Raw genomic sequence first — 22,169 nt, 5'->3', positions numbered from 1 at the left:
GTACCTGTCCCAGTTCATCTGAGTATCCGAGTACCTGTCCCAGTTAATCTGAGTACCTGAATACCTGTCACAGTTCATCTGAGTACCCGAGTACCTGTCACAGCCCATATGAGTACCTGAGTACCTATCACCGCCCTTCAGAGTACCCAAATACCAGTCACCAGGCCATCAGAGAACCTGTCACCAGGCCATCAGAGTACCCGAGTACCTGTCACCAGGCCCTCAGAGTACCCCAGTACCTGTCACCAGGCCATCAGAGTACTCAAGTACTTGTCACCAGGCCATCAGAGTACTCAAGTACCTGTCACCAGGCCATGAGAGAACCTGTCACCAGGCCATCAGAGTACCCGAGTACCTGTCACCAGGCCATCAGAGTACCCGAGTACCTGTCACCAGGCCATCAAGTACCCGAGCACCTGTCACCAGGCCATCAGAGTACTCAAGTACTTGTCACCAGCACATCAGAGTACCAGAGTACCTATCTGCAGCCCATCAGAGTACCAGAGTTTTTATTTGCAGCCCATGCCTCATAGAATATAAGTTGGGGTGTTTGCTTTCCAAAATGGGGTCATTTTGTGGGTAATTTCACTGTCCTGGTGCTTCAGGACCTTCAAAAGTGTGATGGGTAGGAATGAAATGAGATGTGTCGTTTATGCTCCTAAAACGCCTGAAGTTACTACTTCAATGTTCGTCCTCTGTATGTGGCCAGGCTGTGTAAAAGTCCTACACATGTGGTATCGCCATACTCGGGAGGAGTAGCAGAATGTATTTTGGGGTGTAATTTGTTGTATGCATATGCTGTGTGTGAGAAATAACCTGATAATATGACAATTTTGTAAAAAAAAAAAATCAAAAAAAATCTTCATTTTGCAAAGAATTGTGGGAAAAATTTTCAGCTTAAAAAAACTCACCATGCTACTTACTTAATACTTTGGAATGTCTACTTCCCGAAAAGGGGTCATTTGGGGGGGTATTTGTACTTTCCTGACTTGTTAGTGTCTCAAGAAATGAGATACACCTGATGTACTGAAGGCCTGATCAGATGTGATCAATTTTCAGTGATTGACACCATAGTTTGTAGACTGTATAACTTTCACAAAGACCAAATAATATACACTAATGTGGGTTATTTTTACCAAAGATATGTAGCAGTATAAATTTTGGCCAAAATTTATGAAGAAAAATTACTAATTAGAAAAATTTTATGACAGAAACAAAGGAAAAGGTATTTTTTCACAAAATTTAATTCTTTTTTAATTTATAGCACAAAAAATAAAAAACCCACTAGTGATTAAATACCACTAAAAGAAAGCTCTATTTGTGTGGAAAAAAGGACGCAAGTTTCATATGGGTGCAATGTTGCATGACTGGGTAATTGTCATTCAAACTGTGAGAGTGCTGAAAGCTGAAAATTGGTCTGGTCAGTAAGAGGGGTGTAAGTGCACTGTATTGAGGTGGTTAAAGTGAAACATTAAAAATACCCAATACCTTTAAATAATGCCTGCCATGGCTGTGATGGGCCCTTTACTGTGTTGTACAGAAAGTTCTACAGCAGAACTGACATTTACAATGGAAACAAAACATTTCACTGCCAGCTACCCTCTAAAGCCTTGTACACACGGTACAAAAATCAGAAGGGGATTGTCGTTTGACAGGCTGTTGTCCGAACTTTTTACCGTTAGTACGCTCCTTTCGACAATTGTTTTCCAATTTTCGGACAACAAATGTTGGATGTCAGGCTAGTAAATTTTTGGTGAACCACAGCTCCACATCTGATTTTCGGATGGTCAGTACACAAATCTGCCACATAAAAGTTGAAAAGTACAACCACGCAGGCTCGGAATCAAAGAACGACTGGGAAGAGCTTAGTCTTGTAAACTACCATTCGTAATCTAGAATTAACATTCGTGACACGGCAATTGATGAAGTGTCAAAATTCCCATCTTCTTTAATGGGATAATAATGAAGCTGATTTGCATGCAGTTATGCCAAATGTATTGTAAAAGGCATTTGTTTTGTACGATCTGAAAATCGCGAATCAATGCTCACCAAACTTCTACTAACATGAAATTAGCAGAAGGGGCCCAAAGGGTGGCGCTTGAGAAATTAACTTCCTCCTTATACTCTCATAGTACGTCTCTACGTTTGTGTTTGTCAAACGACAATTTGCGGATAGTTAGTATGCAAGACAAGATCCTGGCACATGCCCCTTTGACAAAAATCAGAAGCTCAATCGTCTAACCATGTGTACAAGGCTTATGTAGTTTGGAGGGGTCTGTGTGCTGTTTTTTGGTTGTTTTTGAATTAAATGTCATTTACCAGCAATTTAAACTGTGTCATTTTCTTTCTTTGTAAATGTTGCTTTTGCTGTAGTACATTCTACAGCAAGATTAAAAAAAAATTGTGTAGGGTTCCCCCCCAAAACACATACCAGACCTTTGGCATCTGATATTGATTTTAAAGGTGTACCTCATGCAAAAAAAAAATCCACACTAGACCCTTAATCCAAGCATGCAGCCTGGCTGTCCAGTTAGGAATGCTTACGCTTCCCCTCCTGAACCAGACCAGGTCACATGCCCTCCACATATAGGGTGCCTTGCAAGCGGAGACCCCCGGGAATGCACCTTGCCCCCCATGTTGGTGGGCCCCCAGATACTGCCCTCCCCTCCATGTGAAGGTATATGGCATAAATTAATCAGCAATCAATATGTCTACCACCCACTGACTCACCAACCCAACAACCCGGCGCACATGACTGATACCAAGGGTGCCACTAGCCATATAACAGGGAAGGGGTGGGGCTAGAGGTGACATCATTGCCCATATATAGCCAATGACACTTTTGCTTACATTGCTAGGCATTCTTGGTAATGCTAGATATTTCTAGGTATGCAGCTGGTGCTGAACCTGGATTCAGACCACCTGCACATCCCAGGAGACCATGAACTGTTTTGATGGTGTGCCTGTCCACTCCTGCCTGGAAGGCACATGTCTTCAATTATTTGTCCAGATGTGAACAAGCATTATGGAAGATTTGTGGGTCATTTCTAGTTAGCAACCCAGAATTAATGACATTTACAAACCTCCAGGGTGGCCCTACAGTACAATGAAACTGCTTTAACTAATGTCCACTTATGCTCACTGGTCTTTTAGACAGCTCATTCCCTTGAATGGATCAGCAAAGCCATCTTTTTTTTTAATGTCCCCCACAGCGCAGTATCTCCTCTCTGCACAAGATGTTATCAGTCTTTTGGACTGAATGATGCCCAGCACTCTCTTCAACAAGCCTCAGCCCAAAGAAAAGTGCACTTGCGCTATTTTCGAGCAATGCACCACAGTGCCAATTGCATTAACAGGCCTGACAGTACCACTACTCAACTCAACAGACATAGCTAAGGTACTGGTTAATAACAGTTAAATATCTTGTTTACCAGGGACCAGTGGAAATACAGATACAGTAGCTAAGGATTTGGGTTTATTTTTTCAGATTGTCTGTACTAACAGATTGGCTTCATTTATCAATGTGTTCTAAGTAAAGCTGGTCATAGGTGGATAGCAATTTGGAAGGTACAACTGGGACAATGTCCCAGCAGGGGGATTCCTTTATTAATTTTGTGTGGATGGAGAAATCCATTCATTGAAAGGACATCACTTGAGGGTTTATAACCAGTGGCATTTTTTATGGAAAGCCTTAATTTTTATAATATTGAGTGATGACTGTCCACAATTTCAGCTGAGAACTCTAGGTGAATCGGATGGCAAAGGTTACAGTATACTCACAAGCGGGCTCCAGCGTAGCCATAATATGGCTCAAGTTCAGATGCCTTGCACTTTTTATCTTGCTTTCCTTTACAATTCTTACACAGAGTTGGGTCTTTGGCTCCAGGAGCACAGCCACCAGAAACAAATGCTGCATAAGCTGAAAACAAGAAATGTCATGTTAAGCATTAGAACTCTATGTATAGACATTTCAAGGAAAATCCACCCCACCTTACTTAGCAAGCAGTCTTAAAAAAAGTAATATACTATACTTCAGTGAAGAGAACCTTTCAACCTTTATAAAATCGTGTAGGAAAATGTATCAAACCTGAATTTCTCCTAAATATCATTGTGTTTGAAAAAAATACAGGTTACTTTTAAATGCTTTAAAGTGGATGTAAACCAGATACATGGAATTTGAGCTGTGCGCGTAGATCTGCAGTGTTTTCTTGTCTCTCTCCAAAGCCCTGTGTCTAGTAGCTGTCTCTTTCTTCGTTCCTCTGTTATCAGCCTGACAAGTTTCGGTCACATTATGATAAGAGCAGCCGGAGTTTGGAGTCAGGGAAGGTAGCTATGAATAGATTAGCACAGCTCTGGGCGATACAACGGAGAGAGCTGAAAGTCTCTACCTATGTGTAGTGGTGGGGGGGGGGGGGGGGTGCCTTTCCTCCAATCAGCTGCCTTGGCTGTCTTGGCTGTGTGCCCAACTTTAGTTTATAACAAAGTTTTAAAGTAGGGGGCACATGGAAGGACTTCACAAAGAACAAACAAAACAAAAGTTTTTCCTGGCAACTAGCCAGAGAAAAAAACACAGTCTAACAATTTACATTAATAGAGGTTTCAGTTTCACATTTACAAGTACTGTATATGTGGAAATCATAATGCCTCATCAAGGCCCTTCTGTGTAATGTGGTCCTAACCACACCACACAGGAATGGGCTGCCTCCAGGCATACCTTACCTAAATGTATCCATTGCTGTATTTACTCCAGTATGGAGACTCTCGTACACTAGAGTTAGGTACCACCCTACACAAAGGGACCAGGCAGTTGTGCTTTCCATATATATTTGCGAATGTATTACAATTACCGTATTTATCGGCATATAACATTGTGGGTGAGTGTTATACACCGATCCCTGCTGTCTCTGAGGGAAGAGGAGCGAGCGCCGCTGAATTACATAGAGCCACAATCTCCTGTGTACCTGGCTCTCCGTTACTCACAGCCACACCTCCTGGCCACTGACCTGTCTATCATATGAGCAGGGCTAGGAAGCGTGGCTGTGAGTGACTGAATTTAGCGGCGCTCGCTCCTCCTCTTCCCTCGGAGACAGCAGGGATAATACAACACTGGCAAGGCTACAATAATGGGAAAGGTAAGGCTGCACTGCAGATGGGCACTGAACAGGCTGCATTGTTGGTCAATTTAATGGCTGCAGATGGGCACTGAGCAAGGTACATTGATGTGCAATTTAGAGACTGCAGATGGGCACTGAGCAGGGTGCATTGATGAGCTGTGACCCTAATTTTGCTTCAAAGTTCTTTACTTAAAATGTACCTTTTAACATACACTGTACAACAAAATATTACATTCTAACCAGATGAATTCCAGAGCTTTATTTCCACACAGCCAACAAAGCCCATGGCCTAGGTAAGGCCAGAGATGCCAGAGCAGGATACAGCTTCCCATACATCATGTTACTGCCTATCCATAAAACATTCCTATGAATAATAAAAGGTCTCACACTACCGCTTGTCAAAGCAATTTTACCCAGGTTGTTATCGTTGCTGTCCCTGCAAACTGTTAGCAGAGTCAGGTAACAGCTTTCCTTACTCTTCTGTTGGTTTATTCTAGGTGTAATGACCCAGTTTGAGTAGCTATAACATTTATATTCTAATGACCTGTACACACGGTGGGACATTCCGATCACAACATCCGTCTGATTTTTTCAGACGGATTTTGGGCCAAACTTGTCTTGCATACACAAGGTCGCCAGAAAATGGAGGTGACGTCAAACACGTACGTCGGGAGTATAAACGGCCCAGTAGCCAATAGCTTTTGTCTCTTAGCTTATTCTTAGCATGCTTGACCATGTCCATCGGAATTGTCTACACACAATTGGAATTTAAACAATCAGATTTTGTTGTCGGAAAATTTTAGATCCTGCTCTCAAACTTTGTGCGTCAGAAAAATAGACGGAAAAAGTCTGATGAAGCCCACACACGATCGGATTTTCGGACAACATGATCCAATTGCACATTTTCCGTCGGGAAATCTGACCATGTGTATGGGGCATTAGTGTGATGCTAAGGTTAGATGAGATGGGGGGGGGGGGGGGGGTGAGGGTAGCACAAGACAATAGGTTTAGGGAGCAGGAATTATGAATATATCCATGACCTATTTTCTCTCTTGGCCTAATCAGGATAATGGTGTAAATAAAGAAAAGTTGTGAAATGAAGAAGACTATTTATTTGAAGACATGTAGGTAAAGAAAGAGCGTTTACCTTTCTCAACAGGCTGGTTCTCAGGTCCCTCCCATTTAACATCTCCCTGTGAGATGAGACTTCCAACCGGTGAAGTCCAACCCGCTGCCCTTCCGACTGCAGTGTGACAAGTCCTCTTGCCCTTAAGGTCCTTAAACATGAAAGTACTTGACTCCTTTACCAGAGCCACTGCATAGTAACACGTATCTGGTTCTGAAATGAAAATTAATTTGCAAATTTTATCTATACACATGAAACCAATAACAGTGATTTTTTTTCCCCCTTTCTTTGCATTTAGGGTGTATATTGTATTTTTTTTTTATGGCCATCAATGAGCATATAGGGCCTATATTACTTAAAAAGAAAGTGCTACATAGTTCTAAAAGGCACATTTTTTGAGTTTCATCAATGTTATTGATTTTTTTTGTTTGCACCTAAATATAGTTGCTATTGTATACAAAAGTGTCCACCAAAGGGGGGGTGTATATTTGTCCCATACCCTTATAAACTACCCACAGAAACAACACATTTGCAGACATTGACAGCACTGTTTGCACTACTTACTGACCTTTTTTACATATGTATGTAAAAAGAACTATATATTCCCATTAAGGGCTCACTCACATGGGTGTACCTATGCGTACACCCGTATGTAGGGCCATTAATGGCTGCACAGGATTCACAGGTTTTGTTTCTGTATCTACATGCAGGTCCTTCAGTTAATTGCTATTGGGACACAGCTGGCAGCATTGTCACACACAAAGGCACACAGGCGTACATATAGTATGCCCATGTGAATGAGCCCTAATAGTGACATAAGATAAAACCAGAACATGTATTTTTAATGCACACTTTGAAAATTGAACATTCACGTTCCTAAATAAACAGCCTAGCACAGGCTATCTGGAGCTCCTATTGAAAATATAATTGTTTACATAGATTCTTTGTATTTTTGTGATATTCATAGCAATCTCATTGGCTTCTACAATTGGCTAGTATAATATAATGCAGGGATATGCAATTAGCGGACCTCCAGCTGTTGCAAAACTACAAGTCCCATCATGCCTCTGCCTCTGGGTGTCATGTTTGTGGGTGTCAGAATCTTGCTATGCTTCATGGGACTTGTAGTTCTGCAACAGCTGGAGGTCCACTAATTGGATATCCCTGATATAATGTATGTAGCGGTACCCTCGTAAGGGCTGCTGAGTTGGTTATAGCAATCTGCCAATCACCCTGCTGCCGACCTCCCATTCACCATGTTAACCACTTCCAGACCGGCGCGCGCCAAAGAATGTTGGCAGAATGGCACGTGCACGCTGGTGCACACGCCCACCAGTTGGCACCTCCATGAGTCGGTTAGCGGGGATACCCGCGCTCGTCTCACAGGGAGGAAGAATGGGGAGATGCTAAAGTAAACAAGCATTAGGCCGCGTACACACGGGCGGACTGTTCGTCCAACTTTGTCCGCTGAACAGTGTTTCAGCGGACAGTCCGCTCGTGTGTGGGCTTCAGCGGACAGTTTCAGCGGACACTCTGACGAACAAAGTTTTTCGGAATTTCCGTAAGACTGTCCGCTGAAACTTGGTTTGAGCGGACAGTCCGCTCATGTGTAGGCTTGTTCGTCAAACTAAGTTCCGCGCATGCTCAGAAAGGATTTACACGCCGAAGGTTGCATTGCAGTGTATAGGACTTCGAATCTCTCGTCCCGTCGTACGTGCCGTTCACGTCATCGCGCAAGTTTTCTGCGGCTAAATTTACCTGCAACTAGAAAAATACTAATCTAGAACAGTCTTTCTCAACTCCAGTCCTCAAGGCGCCTCAACAGGTCATGTTTTCAGGATTTCTCTCAGATGAAACAGCTGTGGTAATTACTAAGGCAGTGAAACTGATCAAATCACCTATGCAAAATGATGAAAAAACCTGAAAACATGACCTGTTGGTGCTGCCTTGAGGACTGGAGTTGAGAAACACTGATCTAGAACCTACTTGTAAGTAGAGGGTGCTACATGTATATAGAATATTTTATTTTATTATATAGAATTTGAATGTATATAGCATTCAGAAAATGCAGTGCTTCAAAAAAAATGTGTTATATACCAATTCAAAATAGAAATTACGATCTACCACCCCAATGCAGTAACACAAGTACCATTCCACACAATGTAGTGCCTTATTTGTAACATTAATGCAAATTTGCTCTAAAATTTTTTATGTGTTGCTCTTAAAATGTTAATTTAAAAACACACCTTGCACCATATAGGTAAGATGCAATTGTGAGGTCATTCTATACCAAAAAAACTCTGTCATAGATACCAATATGTAGAATGCAAAAAAACCAAAAACAATACACAAGTTACAATTCAGTGGTCCAGAAATGTATTTTCTGTCTTAACCAATCATATTTCAGTTGGTAAGGTCCTGCATTTAGAAACATGTTTTATTGCACCTTACACGTTGAGTCGCTTTTAATCATCCTAAATGTAGTGAATTATATAATCAGACTAATCATAATCATATGCTAGGGAACCTAGGGGCAGGTTTTTCAAAAAATTGTTTATGAATAGCGGAAGAATCCCTTCAAACATAGTGAAAACATACCAACGTAATGCAGATGGCATCTTGGCTGGACCTAACTAAGGCAGAATTGCCAATCATTGTATGCAGGTATTGCACAGACCATTAAGAGAAAGCAATGGCATATACCAGTGATGGCGAACCTTGGCACCCCATATGTTTTGGAACTGTATTTCCCATGATGTTCAACTACACTGCAGAGTGCATGAGCATCATGGGAAATGTAGTTCTAAAATATCTGGGGTGCCAAGGTTTGCCATCACTGGTATATGTCATTGCTTTCTCTTGATGGTCTGTGCAGTACCTGCACACAATGATTGGCAATTCTGCCTTAGTTAGGTCCAGCCAAGATGCCCTCTGCATTAAGTTGGTATGTTTTCACCATGTTTGAAGGGATTCTTCACTGGCATATACTATCCTATAACATTCAGTAGAGAACCAAGTTTCTCTTATGTAGCCTGTAGCCTGCAGCCTGCATGATTGACATCATTTTTTTCAAGTGTTTGGATCAATTTACCTTTCTCCGTGCCATAGTTTTCAGCAGCAACTGGTCTCAAGTTGTAAGGCTTCAAGGAACCTTTGTAAACTTCTCCAGCATCCAAACAAATTGCATCCGCTGTGTCTTCCTGAAAAAGAAGCACTTTCAGTGGCAAACTAAAAATTGCATAAAATCATAATGGTACCTAAATGGTTTCTAACTTTACTTATATTTGACCTATGTTGTCCAAAGCTATAAACAGATTTTGCAAAATGTAATGTTTTTAAATATAATGCTATGAACTAGACAGGGGCTGGTAGACTCAAACAAACCCCACAGATTAATATGCCAGAAGCTTTCTCTATTCAACCGGTACAATGAATTTATTTTATAATATAATTCTACCTTTCCAGTTTTTTTCTTTTTGAGAACTGACAAGCAAAAAAAAAGCTGCAGAAAAAGAAAAAAGAGCCCTAACATATGAGACTCAGGACTCGGTTGTGTAATTGTCTCCCCTCAATCCATGTAGTGCAATGTCCTCAATGATAGGTTTATTCTGACAAAAAAGGGAGTCTTCAGGCCATGAAACCACAGCCCTCTACCACAGAATATTAGTTTTTGGTATAAAAGATAGAGGCAGGGCTTTTTTTCCTCAGAAAATAGGTGCAGGAACTCAATCACAGCCCCCCAAACCCCCCTCCCCCCCCCCCACACACACACACACCCTCCAAACCTCATCACACAGTGGGTTAATAGTGTGATTAATTTTCACTAACAGTGAGAGAGTCTTAAGGGGCATTAAACACCAGGAGTGCATCACATACAGAGTGCAGAGTTTGGGGGTGCACTACAAAGAGTGCAGAGTTCAGCCTTCTTCCACAGTCGCTTACCTCTGCATCCCCCATCCACATCTCACTTTCACCCACCTTCAGCTCTGGCCTCTCCATGCAACCCCTCTTCCTTAAAAGCTCCACCATCGTCCACATATCTTACTTTTGTTGCTGTATTAAGCTGAAGCACCCAGCCCTAGTACCTCCACTGTAGGTGACGTCCGTGTTTACACTTGATAGTGGTTGGCAGAGAACCTGAGCCAGAGGTGGTGGAACTGAGTTCCACCAAGTCCAGCTGAAAAAAAGTCCTGGATAGAGGACGGTATCCCAGTCCAGTATCGCTGTTCACTGGCAGTACAATTTGTACCCCTAGGAAGACATATGCAGTCTTATTGATTATTGCAGCCTACTAGTATTGGTATAGTAAAGGGGAAGTGAACAGTAGTGGGCAGTTATAATAGTTGAAGTCCATTGGGATGAAACGCATCGGTCTTGCCTTTTAGCTTCCCACATTGCTTTTATCATTTTATCTTGTGATCACAATTTTTGTATCTATGAATTGATGTTTGTACTTTTAAATAAACCCATCCGTTTTGATCTACACCATATGGAGGCATTTTTCTTTCAATAATCCCCATATTCCTCTGAATGAGAGCGTTCTGCACTCATTGCCTGCACACTGATTGATCTACATCAGAGTTCCAGTCTCATCCTCTTCCATGGGAGTTCCAGGGTCTACCAGAGTTCCATGTTCTGCCATTCTTAGCGTGATCGACCCACTACCGCTGGCATGTGAGTCCACTACATCCGGTAAGAGTATTTACCCCTCATCCCGGGTGGAGGACGCACCATCCCTGGTGTTCTGTGTGTGGTCACGGCTGTTTTCCTCCCACTTTTGAATACTTTTTCTGCTTTAAGAGTGGACTGTGCTCATGTTTTTGGCTATCAATCCCATTTGAACTCATTTTTATTATACAGTGACTCACATTCATCACTGGTTGTGGCTTTTGTAATTTGCATTTTTGCATTCAGTACTTTATATGTTTTAACCTTATGTGTTTCATATCACTGTATGACATACTGCACTTTTATATGTTTATTCGCACTTCTAGCGCTAAGTTTTGTTTCCATTCCCTAAATTTTGTTGATTTTTATGTTGGCTACTTCAATTTATGCTTGGGTAAGCGCAGTAATTTCACTTATCTTTCACATATATTAATAAAACATTGAGTTAGGATCTCACGCTGTTCCTTTCATGTTCCAGAGTAAGTAAAGTAGTATTGTTTGTGGAGAAAAATGCTTAAATGCATGAGAGGTCAAGCATCAAATCACAACATAGCTCTCTATAACCCTTTAAATCTTAATTGTTCAGTACAAAAGGGACTCATGAACAATGATCGTATTAACTAGAAACCAGTTAGAGAAACCAAGGAGAGAAATAATAAATAAAAAGTGAGAAAAGAGGGTAAAAAGGAAGAACTGGGTAAGAGGGGGGCAGGTGGGGGAACAAGAGTGGTTGGGGGGAGGGGAAAGGCTTAAAAGTCACCTGGGTGTATCCTTCCAAATTGGTGCAGCATAAGGAAGTTAAAGTGTTACTAAACCCACAACAGTAAAATCTGTTTGTATATGCAGCATAGCATGCTTGTTATACTCACTGTGGAACTTAAGGGGTTAATCATCTTCATTGTGGAAAAAGGCTGTTTGATCCTGTATGCACAGATCCTTCCCTCCCTGAAATATCTAGCTTGGGAAGGCCAGCTAACATGCAGGCAATAGCCAACCTGCACATGCTCAGTTGTGTCTTTTATGCTGGAGAGAACTGTTACTTGTTCTCAGAGATAGTCAGGTCACATGATATTGGCATCACACATGTGGGCGTATACAGGCTATAGTGGAAATCTCCACCCACCTGAACTCTCAGCACTGGAGAAACTCTGCAGTTTGTCATGTAATCGCGATATACAGATCAGAAAAAAAGGTATATAGTGGCAGTATTTTAATATAAAAAAAAGATTTGTAAGCTGGGGGGGAGGGGGGGGGGCAGGTGAACTATTTTCATATTACTGGGTTTAGTAACACTTTAAGCTATCTGGTGAAAGAGATACATGAGCATATTAAATCTACTCATGTATTGACTTTGAAAAAGCAGTCACAGAGTTAAAAGAAAAATGGACCTGCAAGCGAAATAAGCGCTAAACGTTACAGCACTATGTGTTGTTTTTTTATTTTTTATTTAAGGTGTAGTATCACTTCAAATATAAAATTATTAAGCTTGTTAGTTGTTTTAAAGTACACACAAATTCAAAGAGTTAAGTTGGCCACACATGGCTCAGTTTTCCTACGCTCAGCCAGCGGGCTGAACGAAAATACTGTACCGATTCCCCCAACTGTATCAATGTATTCTGACAGCAGGACTCCTCTCTTATTAGAATACATTGACCAGCGCTGCAAAACTTTCCAACAAATCCGTTCACGAAAAGTCAATTGTTAGACTGATGTATCATGAACGGGAATGGATGAATCTCGATCTACTTCTTAATGTATCATTTCAAGAATCCCTTTAAGTGATACTGTCAGATTTAGCCAACCTTTTCCCGTCTAAAGAAAGCAGAGTAATGTCGCGTACACACGATTGCACATTCCGACAACAAAATCCATGGGATTTTTTCCAACAGATGTTGGCTCAAACTTGTCTTGCATACACACGGTCACACAAAGTTGGTCGGAAATTCCGAACGTCAAGAACGCGGTGACGTACAACACATATGACAAGCCCAGGAAAATGAATTTCAATAGCCAGTGCTCCTCTTCTTCTTGATTCGGATCATGCATGGCACTTTGTGCGTCGGTATTGTCTACACGCGATTGGAATCTCCGACAACGGATTTTGTTGTCGGAAAAAATGAGAACCAGATCTCAAATTTTGTGCGACGGAAATTTCAGTGAAGATTTAAAATAATGTTTTATTTCATCTCTGTATAAACAGAACCCTTAATAAAGCAACAAGTTTTTTCAGAAATGTCAGTTGCTCTTTTATGCTCCCTAGAGGCAAGTGAATGGAAGTACGTGGCGTGAGTACCCCTGCTTTTTTTTAATTTGGATTTTCTTTTCATTTACATGATTTAGGAAGTCTTTCACCAAATCTTCAAAATTAACTTACTGAAATTGCTTTGAGGCATTCATCAACGCTGCTTTTGAGAACACAGCTGAGGGTTCCCTGATCACCTCCACAGGTTTGGCTCACATCTTTGCATTTTTTCAGCTCAATCTCGGATTTTACACACCAGCGGACGTTGTTTACTGGAGTTGCGAGGCACAGGGCTGTATGAAGACACAATGGATGATAATGGCTTCAGAAAAGAAAAAACTACAATGGTTTTGTCTACAAACTTGTGATTCTGCTTAATCTTCACCACTCACCAGACACACACACACCAGCTGGGGGTGCCAGCCAATCTCGGGTGTGCCCTCCTTCCACAATCCATGTACACAAAAAGGTTAGGCTGTCACTTATCTGTTTCTTCCCAATAACATAACGTTAGAGGTGAAGACACTAAACCTTCCCCTGATGCATTAGGGCTTAGTCTCTGTAATTGAGCCCCAGTGGGGGCACAAAATGTCAGAAGAAGTTAGCAGGATTGTGTTTTTACTATTTATCTTTTTTAAGGCTCCATTCAAACTTGTACGACTCCAAAGTTGCAAGACTTTGGAGTGCAACTTTGGTGTAACTTTGATACAACACTGACGCAACTTTGGATGTGTGCAACTTGTATACGACTTTGGCTTTGATCAATGACAATGGACAACTGTTGCACTGTATAACATTCAGGTATGACTTTCATGCAACCTTTGAGGGCTAACATTTAAATCTTTGGCCCTCAAGTTGCATGAAAATCGGACCAAAGTAGTGCATTAACTACTTTGAAGTTGCTGGGACTTTAAGTCATACATATATGAATGGTTATCATTGGAAAATATGGGGAACGACTTGTCATGCAACTTTGATGTCCAAATTGGCCTAACAAATCACACTAATGTGAATGGAGCCTAAAAGTCTATAAAGAAAATTGACTAAAACTAAAGAGAAGAAACAGATTGGTAGTTGATGGCCTAAACTTTTTGCATACATAAAAAGGTTTTGGGTCACTCATTCTTCTGTTACCTGTGTTTTGTGTTTGGTCCACCAATGTGAAAAAGCCCTATCGGGTCCTCCTGTCTGTTTTTTAGGTGGACCCAATTGGACCATCCATTGCCCTCTATCGAGCAGTGGGTGCCATCCTCTCCCCAACCATCTGGTGGATTCGATTTGATGGCAGTCGGGTGTAAAGGACAGGTGGTCCTTTTCCATCAGACTGCCTATAGAGGAGGATCAGTGGACAGATTCCCCACTGTCCCGTGTGTAAGTGGCCTTATTATTTGCATGCATTCTATTTTTGTTATACAAATAAACATTTAACACATGGCAAAGGATTTCCTGAGCACAGACAGCACACCAGTGACTGCTTGTCTTTTGGCTTTCTTTGTCCACCTAAAAGTTCAGACTAAACCATATCATAATGGATATCATATGGTAATTCACCTTTGTCTGTAAACTGCAGCTTGAGCTATGAAGCCTGTAAACAAAGTGGTTTTTCACAAACAATAAGTAGATAGGGAAACTTATGTGAAAAGAAGCCTAAGCCCCTGTTCACATTGACTGTGCCTTTAAAATCGTGTGACTTCATCTGAAATCGCACTATTTCAAAGCTGCACCTCACTGTGACTTTGAAGACATCTGTGTCGCTTCATGCACAGATATCTATTAAAGTTGCACCTGAAATCACCAAAAGTAGTGCATGCACTACCTTTTCAAATCAATACAGGACCGCAAAGTGTGAACAGTGTGATTGTCAGCAATAGGATGAGACTTGTCATGCAATTTGACTTGTCAAATCGCATGACAAGTCGCTCCAGTGTGAACGGAAGCTAAAGCTCTACACTCTAGTTTAAAAAAATGATAAATATTAAAATTAAGCATTTCATATTTACTCGCCTTTTAAAAAAAAGAGATCATGTTGGCATTTTTTTTGGTACCACTCATAAATTAAGAAAATATACACACATCCACTAAGTATTCTCTTTTTTGATTTTACACTCTTAATAACAGTGATTAAAAAAATATTATTTCCCCAACCTCAACAGGACTGTACTTCAAATATAGACCGTGAATGTTTAATTAGAACAAAATAGGAAAGGCAATTTTTGTCCATGTTGATGTTCAGTGTTTTTATAGCATGAGATAAGTTGCAAGATTTTTGTGTCTAATCATAAACCTAATATACAACTGCATGTCCTATCACTTTACTTTCAAGAAAATAAAAACCCCGTCTTCAAACCACCTAGAATATTCATTACACTATATTCATACTTCCTAACAAAGTTCATTCGGGGTGTCAGTGACACACCACTATATGCTGTCCAATGCACAGACCAATGTCAGTATAATCATATTCTGGTGATAATTGCTGAGCCATCAAGTGAACTAAATTTTGCAATACATGCTGCTGTGTGTAAACTTTTTAGCTAACAAAGATCAAAGGGAGACTGTACTGAGGCTAATATGGAGGTTGTCATCACTGACCTCTTGGCAGTGTCTGGCTTTAATACTTCGAAATCAAGGGGAAAGGTCTTAAAGCGCTATTCACCCTTTCACCACCAGAGTGGTTTTTGCGCACATTTAAAAAATTATTTTATTCTTGAAGATTACTTAACACCCGACCCAAACATTATATATTTTGCAAAAGCAAAGACCCTGAAGAATAAAATGGTGGTAATTACAATTTGTTATATCATACGGTATTAGTGCAATGGGTTGCACAATATTTCCTTTAAAAAGGAAGTAAAGCCTCTTAGGAAAAAAAATATAAAAAGACACCCTGCAAGGCAAACGCATAATGAGCTAGTATGTATAGCATACTAGCTCATTATCAATTACTTACCTGAGATAGAAGCCCCCCGCAGCAGTCCTCAGTCACCACCTCCATCGCCGCCATGATACCCGGAGTGGCTTCCCACGATGGTGTCATTCTCGCACATGCTTGCTGATGCCGCCACTAACGGCATGATCGCCGTTAAAAACGACACTCTCAGTGTGCCTGCACCCGTAGACATCGGTGCCATATTCTTCCAAATATTTCCTAAAACTTTTAGGAATGGGAGATATTTCTTGCGCCTACAGGTAAGCGTTAATCTAGGCTTACCTGCAGGTTAAAGTGATTGTAAGGGGTTTACAACCACTTTAAACATACACTAAAGACAGCCAACAGTTGGCTTGTCAGATTTACACACATTGCTACAGCAGCTGGGAGTGTGTATAAAACCCCCAATGCTGTAGACATATGCCATATGTTGGTGGTAGCAAAAGGACTAAACCCAAAAAACAAAATGTATTATATTGCAGCTTACCCATCCTTAAAATGTGGTGACTGCACTAGTTTTCTTTTTTCTTATTTTCCCTTTAATTTCACCAGGTGGGCAAGCCACCTACAAATTTCCTGTATTAGGGTGTCTGCACTCTGGATGGAGGAGCAACGGAGGCACATTTGGGCATCAGTATTGTCAGGATTACGAGAGGGTAGCATTAGATGAGCTAACAGATTTAGATAGAATTCACTAATAAATTAGAGCTGAACAGATTTTTCAGTTTGGGATGAAGGTTTTACATAAATTAATAAAATCTAATCGTTGTAAGCAACACTTGGGGGGTTATTTACTAAAGGCAAATCCACTTTGCACTGCAAGTGCACTTGAAAGTCCACTGAAGGTGCACTTGGAAGTAAAATAAAAAACAGCATTTTAGCTTGCACATGATTGGATGATAAAATCATCAGAGCTTCCCCTCATTTTAGATCTACCCCTTAGATTTAGAGCGACTGCACTTCCAAGTGCACTTTCAGTGCAAAGTGGATTTGCCTTTCGTAAATAACCACCTTGGTCTGTTAAAGGATGTTGAGAAATAACTTACTGGCTGCATCATCAGGTGAAATAAAGGAAACAATTCTAAAAGAGAGAACCAATGCAGCCACCACAACTAAAAACTGGTATGCTGCAATTTAATACATTTTAGTTTTTTTGAGTTTAATGCCACTTTTAATTATAAAGGTTAGAGTACTAGGCCTGTTTAGATATATTTAAAGTGTTTCAATTATTAACCCAACACTTGATTGTTCTGATATGTGCCTGCTTTGCCATGTACTTGTATGAGAAAGTATCCCATTCTCTTTGTATTGCTTCCTTTGTGTGAAATCCCTGGTGATCCTGCCAGTCCCTCTGATTTTCTATTAAAACTGACCACACTAAGCAGGAGGACACAGCAAGGTCAGTTCTCTAGCTATACTGGGAATTCAGCCTGCTCTCTGCCAATGATCAGACTTGTCCTCCTAACATGCCCCTGCTGCACAACCATTCACTGGGAAGCTCAGTGTGCTGCTGTTTCTCCTCCCCCATGATCAATTATAAAAAAAGGAAAAAAGGTATTTACAATTTTTTTTTATATCTACACAAAAATGTTTTGGCTTTCGTTTCTATGTTAAATTGAATGGGTTGCTTTACAATGTGATCGTTCACAATCACTTGAGGCTATTTAAAGAACAACAGCATGTAATGTAAAGTTGTTAATAAACTGACAATACTGTATGCATTATACCGATCAATGCAGCAGGTGGTGCTGTGGTATTAAAGTAAATATTATAGTTCATACAGTATTATAGTTCTTATATTTTATGATATAACAGGATGTATTGTCTATATATGCTCAATGTACTCGTTTGTGTTCTCTTCCTGTTCTATGATAAAAGACATGCAATGTATTTCTCCATTAAAGTAAGGCTGTATTCTCTGCAACAAAAAGCTTCCAGCGCACGATTAATACTCAGCTAATAGAGGCTGGGTTCACACTGATACAAATTGGATGCGGGTTTACCCGCATTTAGTTTGCATCACATCTCAATGGAGCTGGTTCACATATCTCCAGGGTGGCCGCAGAGCACACAGCAGAAGGGTCCAATGCATCTCTGGTCCAAACTCAGGCAAAAATTCTGATCGAATCCAGATCCGAAACAGTGAACAGGAGCGCACCGGACTTCCCGATGTTCCCTGCGTCGCACATAGTGTGAACTCAGCCTAAAGCCCATACACACTATTAGACTTTCTGCAGATTTTTGTCTTCAGATTTACCAAAACCATATAATATAAGGTCAAACCTTAATGTCGCATACACATTACCGGACTTTCTGGCAGACTAGGTCCGACGGTCTTCCCGATGGACTTTCGGCGGAGTTCCGACACACTTTCTGAACGAATGGACTTGCCCACACATGAACGGACTAAGTCCGTTTGTAAGTCTGTTTGTTTTGAACGTGATGACGTAAACGGGACTAAACAAGGAAGTTCAATAGCCAGTAGCCAATAGCTTCCCTTGTGTCACATTTGGTCCGTCGGACCAGCACACAGACAAACGTTTTATCATGATTTTAGTCCGTCGCAGTGGCGGCTGGTGAAGTTTTTGGATGGGGGGGCGCCAGACCCCGCCCATCATGACCCCGCCCATCATTTTGGCCCCTCCCACTTCTCATAAAACACGCCCCTTATGTAATCTGAAAAAAAAATTGGCGTGGGTTCCCCCCTCCGAGGGCATACCAGGCCCTTAGGTCTGGTATGGATTCCAAGGGGAACCCCCTACACCGAAAAAACGGAGTGGGGGTCCCCCCAGATCCACACCAGACCCTTATCCGAGCACGCTACCCGGCCGGCCAGGAAAGGGGGTGGGGACGAGCGGGCGGCCCCCTCCCTCCTGAGCCATACCAGGCCGTGTGCCCTCAACATGGGGGGGTGCCTTGGGGGAGGGGGACGTGCGGCACCCCCACCCCAAAGCACCTTGTCCCCATGTTGATGAGGACAAGGGCCTCTTCCCGACAACCCTGGCCGTTGGTTGTCGGGGTCTGCGGGCGGGGGGCTTATCGGAATCCGGGAGCCCCCTTTAATAAGGGGGCCCCGGATACCGGCCCCCCACCCTATGTGAATGAGTATGGGGTACAATGTACCCCTACCCATTCACCTGTGAAAAAAAAGTACAAAAAAAACACAACACAGGGTTAAAATATTTTATTGCACAGCTCCGGGGGTCTTCCGTCTTTGGGGGTCTTCTGGACCGGACTCCTCCGCTATCTTCTTGTAGCTCTTTTGCTAGCGGAGGAGCCCGACTTTCTTCCTCGCTGCCGGCCTCTTCTCCTGACTTCGGGGGTCTTGTCCCCCTCTTCGGTTCTTCTGCCGGGCCACCGCGCCTTCTTATAGCTCTTTTACAGGCGGTGGCCCGGTCTTCTGTCGCCGCCGCCCGTTCTTCTTCTTCTTCTTCTTCTCCTCCTTCTTCTCCAGGAGATTTTGCCTCGACGATCTCCCTGGCCGGAATGCCAGGGACGCGCTGCGCTGCCACTTATATAGGGACAATGGGGCGGTGTCACATGGGTTGATGTCACATGGGTTGGTCACATGGGTTGATGTCACATGGCGACTGTGACATCAACCTATGTGACCAACCCATGTGACATCAACCCATGTGACACCGCCCCATTGTCCCTATATAAGTGGCAGCGCAGCGCGTCCCTGGCATTCCGGCCAGGGAGATCGTCGAGGCAACATCTCCTGGAGAAGAAGGAGAAGAAGAAGAAGAACGGGCGGCGGCGGCGATAGAAGACCAGGCCACCGCCTGTAAAAGAGCTATAAGAAGGCGCGGTGGCCCGGCAGAAGAACCGAAGACAAGACCCCCGAAGTCGGAAGAAGAGGCCGGCGGCGAGGAAGAAAGCCGGGCTCCTCCGCTAGCAAAAGAGCTACAAGAAGATAGCGGAGGAGTCCGGCGAGATGACCCCCGAAGACGGAAGACCCCCGGAGCTGTGCAATAAAATATTTTAACCCTGTGTTGTGTTTTTTTTTGTACTTTTTTTCACAGGTGAATGGGTAGGGGTACATTGTACCCCATACTCATTCACATAGGGTGGGGGGGCCGGTATCCGACGTCACTTCCGGGTTTTGTGAAGCAGCCGAAAGCCGGAAGTGACTGCCTGTCTAAGAATGACAATGCTCCCGCCCGTAGAATCACAGTGATTTTACGGGCGGAAGCTAGTCGGCGTTCTTCAGTGCGCCGCAAGGCGGGTTTTTAACCCGCAAATGAAGCGCCATGGATGCAATCTTGTGATTGCATCGACGTGGCGCTTCTCATAGTGCACTGTGACCGGCGCCACAGTACACTATGTCAAATTGTTAAATGACATTTTTTTTTTTATAAATGTCTTAAAGGGCCCGTTTTTTTTTTTTTTTTTTAACTTTTTTTTTTTTTTAGGGAGAGGGGGGGGCGGCGCCGGGCGCCCCCTATGGGCGGGCCGCCACTGGTCCGTCGGAATTGAGTCCGTCGGATAGATTTGAAACATGTTCTATTTCTAGGTCCGTCTGATTTATTTTTCGAAAAACGATTGGACTAGCCCACACGCAATCGGATTTTCCGACGGACTAATCCCTTCGGACCTAGTCTGCCGGAAAGTCCGGTCGTGTGTAAGAGTTTCAATTTGTATGCAATCAGGCAGGTCCTTGCACTACATGGTTTTGGTAAATCTGAAGACAAAAATCTGCAGAAAATCGAATTGTGTGTATGGTGCAGTTGAAACATGTTTACTATGTGTTTGCCAGGCATTCACAATGTCATTTATAAAGGCGTAAAAGTAAAGTACAAACTTATCTTTAAAAAGCCAAAATATTTATGGATAGAGTAGGAAAGAGTTAAAACTCCCAACCAATTTTTTTTTTTGGTCTGCTCAACATTAAGTAAAAATTTCTTTAATTTCCTGTCCCAGAGAGGCAACAGAAAGTTAGTGGAAATCTTACAAAGTGATGGGAATTCTGTCTTAAGCTGTCATTCCTAGAACCAGTATCCTCTTTGGAAGATCTAATTTCTTGTTCCTGTGACCACTCTAAAATGTTGGCTTTCATCTCACTTTATTTGATAATGGTCACTAGTATGAACAGAAGGGTAAATCTCCCCACTGGGAACTTGGACAGCAATAAAAACTTGAATGGTGGGATCACCCTGCCCACTCTATCCAGAAGTTAAGAACATTTTAAAAAAAAGAGGCGCAGTTTAATCTGTCCATAAATGATCTGAAATACCAAGGTGCACAGGTCTACCATATCATTTTGTCTAAGCGTGCCTCTCTGACAATCAAAGCTCTGATGCCCTGAGTACTGCCTGATAATAAATGCAGTCTCCAAATTCCAGAATGTACATCAAATAATGGAACCCCATAACTCTTTACATTACCTTTAACTATGGAACTCTGTTTTCTGATGTCTGTCAGTACAATTTTTATAAAATCCCTCAATTATTCTTTAAGCCTCAGTTATACCCATATGGAAAAATCTAGAAGGACCTTTGTACGAACACTCATATATACTGTATATTTAAATAGCATTTAAAATTGTTATAACGCCAACATTAAAAAATGTTTCCCGCAAGTCAGTTTATATTTTCTGTAAAACGTTTCTGTTAAAAAAAAAAAAAGCACAGATTAAAATTGTAACATCTTTTTGCAAGTAAAAGATGTCTTTCGCTTACCCGCCATCCCCAGACAAAGAATAAGTTGTAATGCAGAAGCCATGGTCACTGCAGATCTCCCAAACGGTCAGACTTCAGTTTGTGGAGGAATAACGAACAAGATCTCTGGCTTTTTATACAAGAGCAGGGGAGCTGAGTGGACAAAATCCATGTTGCTGTAATGTTTACCTAATAGTGTTACTCAATATCAGCCACCTCCTTGCCCCGTAATTCCTGGAGACAGATTTGAAGTATTGGCACACATCTTCTCAAAATTCTTTGAATCACCGAATGAACTCTTGCTTTTAATTAGGATATTAAGCACGGGGAAGAGAAGGGAAATTCCCAGCTATAACTTTGGCATAGACACAGGTCAGAGATTTTCTCTGCTTTGCATGCGTCCCAATAATGGGCTCCATTGTTTTATTAT

The 22,169-nt window shown here is 42.0% G+C and overlaps 1 protein-coding gene across 1 annotated transcript in view; it reads right to left on the bottom strand.

Annotated features, from left to right (window-relative positions):
* The window catches only part of LOC143988773 (serotransferrin-A-like), an 86,368-nt gene extending 64,440 nt beyond the window's left edge, over window positions 1-21,928 (bottom strand). Inside the window, exons 1-5 of the mRNA XM_077488622.1 lie at window positions 21,761-21,928; window positions 13,283-13,443; window positions 9,332-9,440; window positions 6,262-6,453; window positions 3,781-3,919 (exon numbers count right to left, since the gene is read on the bottom strand). Of these exons, the coding sequence (XP_077344748.1) occupies window positions 3,781-3,919; window positions 6,262-6,453; window positions 9,332-9,440; window positions 13,283-13,443; window positions 21,761-21,803 (644 nt within the window). The 5' untranslated portion in view covers window positions 21,804-21,928. The remainder of the gene's footprint in view (window positions 1-3,780; window positions 3,920-6,261; window positions 6,454-9,331; window positions 9,441-13,282; window positions 13,444-21,760) is intronic.
* Between the last annotated feature and the right edge of the window lie 241 nt (window positions 21,929-22,169).

Source organism: Lithobates pipiens, unplaced genomic scaffold (genome assembly GCF_037356315.1).
Source record: "Lithobates pipiens isolate NorthernLeopardFrog02 unplaced genomic scaffold, aLitPip1_a1.2 Scaffold_18, whole genome shotgun sequence".
Lineage (NCBI taxonomy): Eukaryota > Metazoa > Chordata > Amphibia > Anura > Ranidae > Lithobates > Lithobates pipiens.
This window is presented reverse-complemented; position numbering and strand designations above follow the sequence as displayed.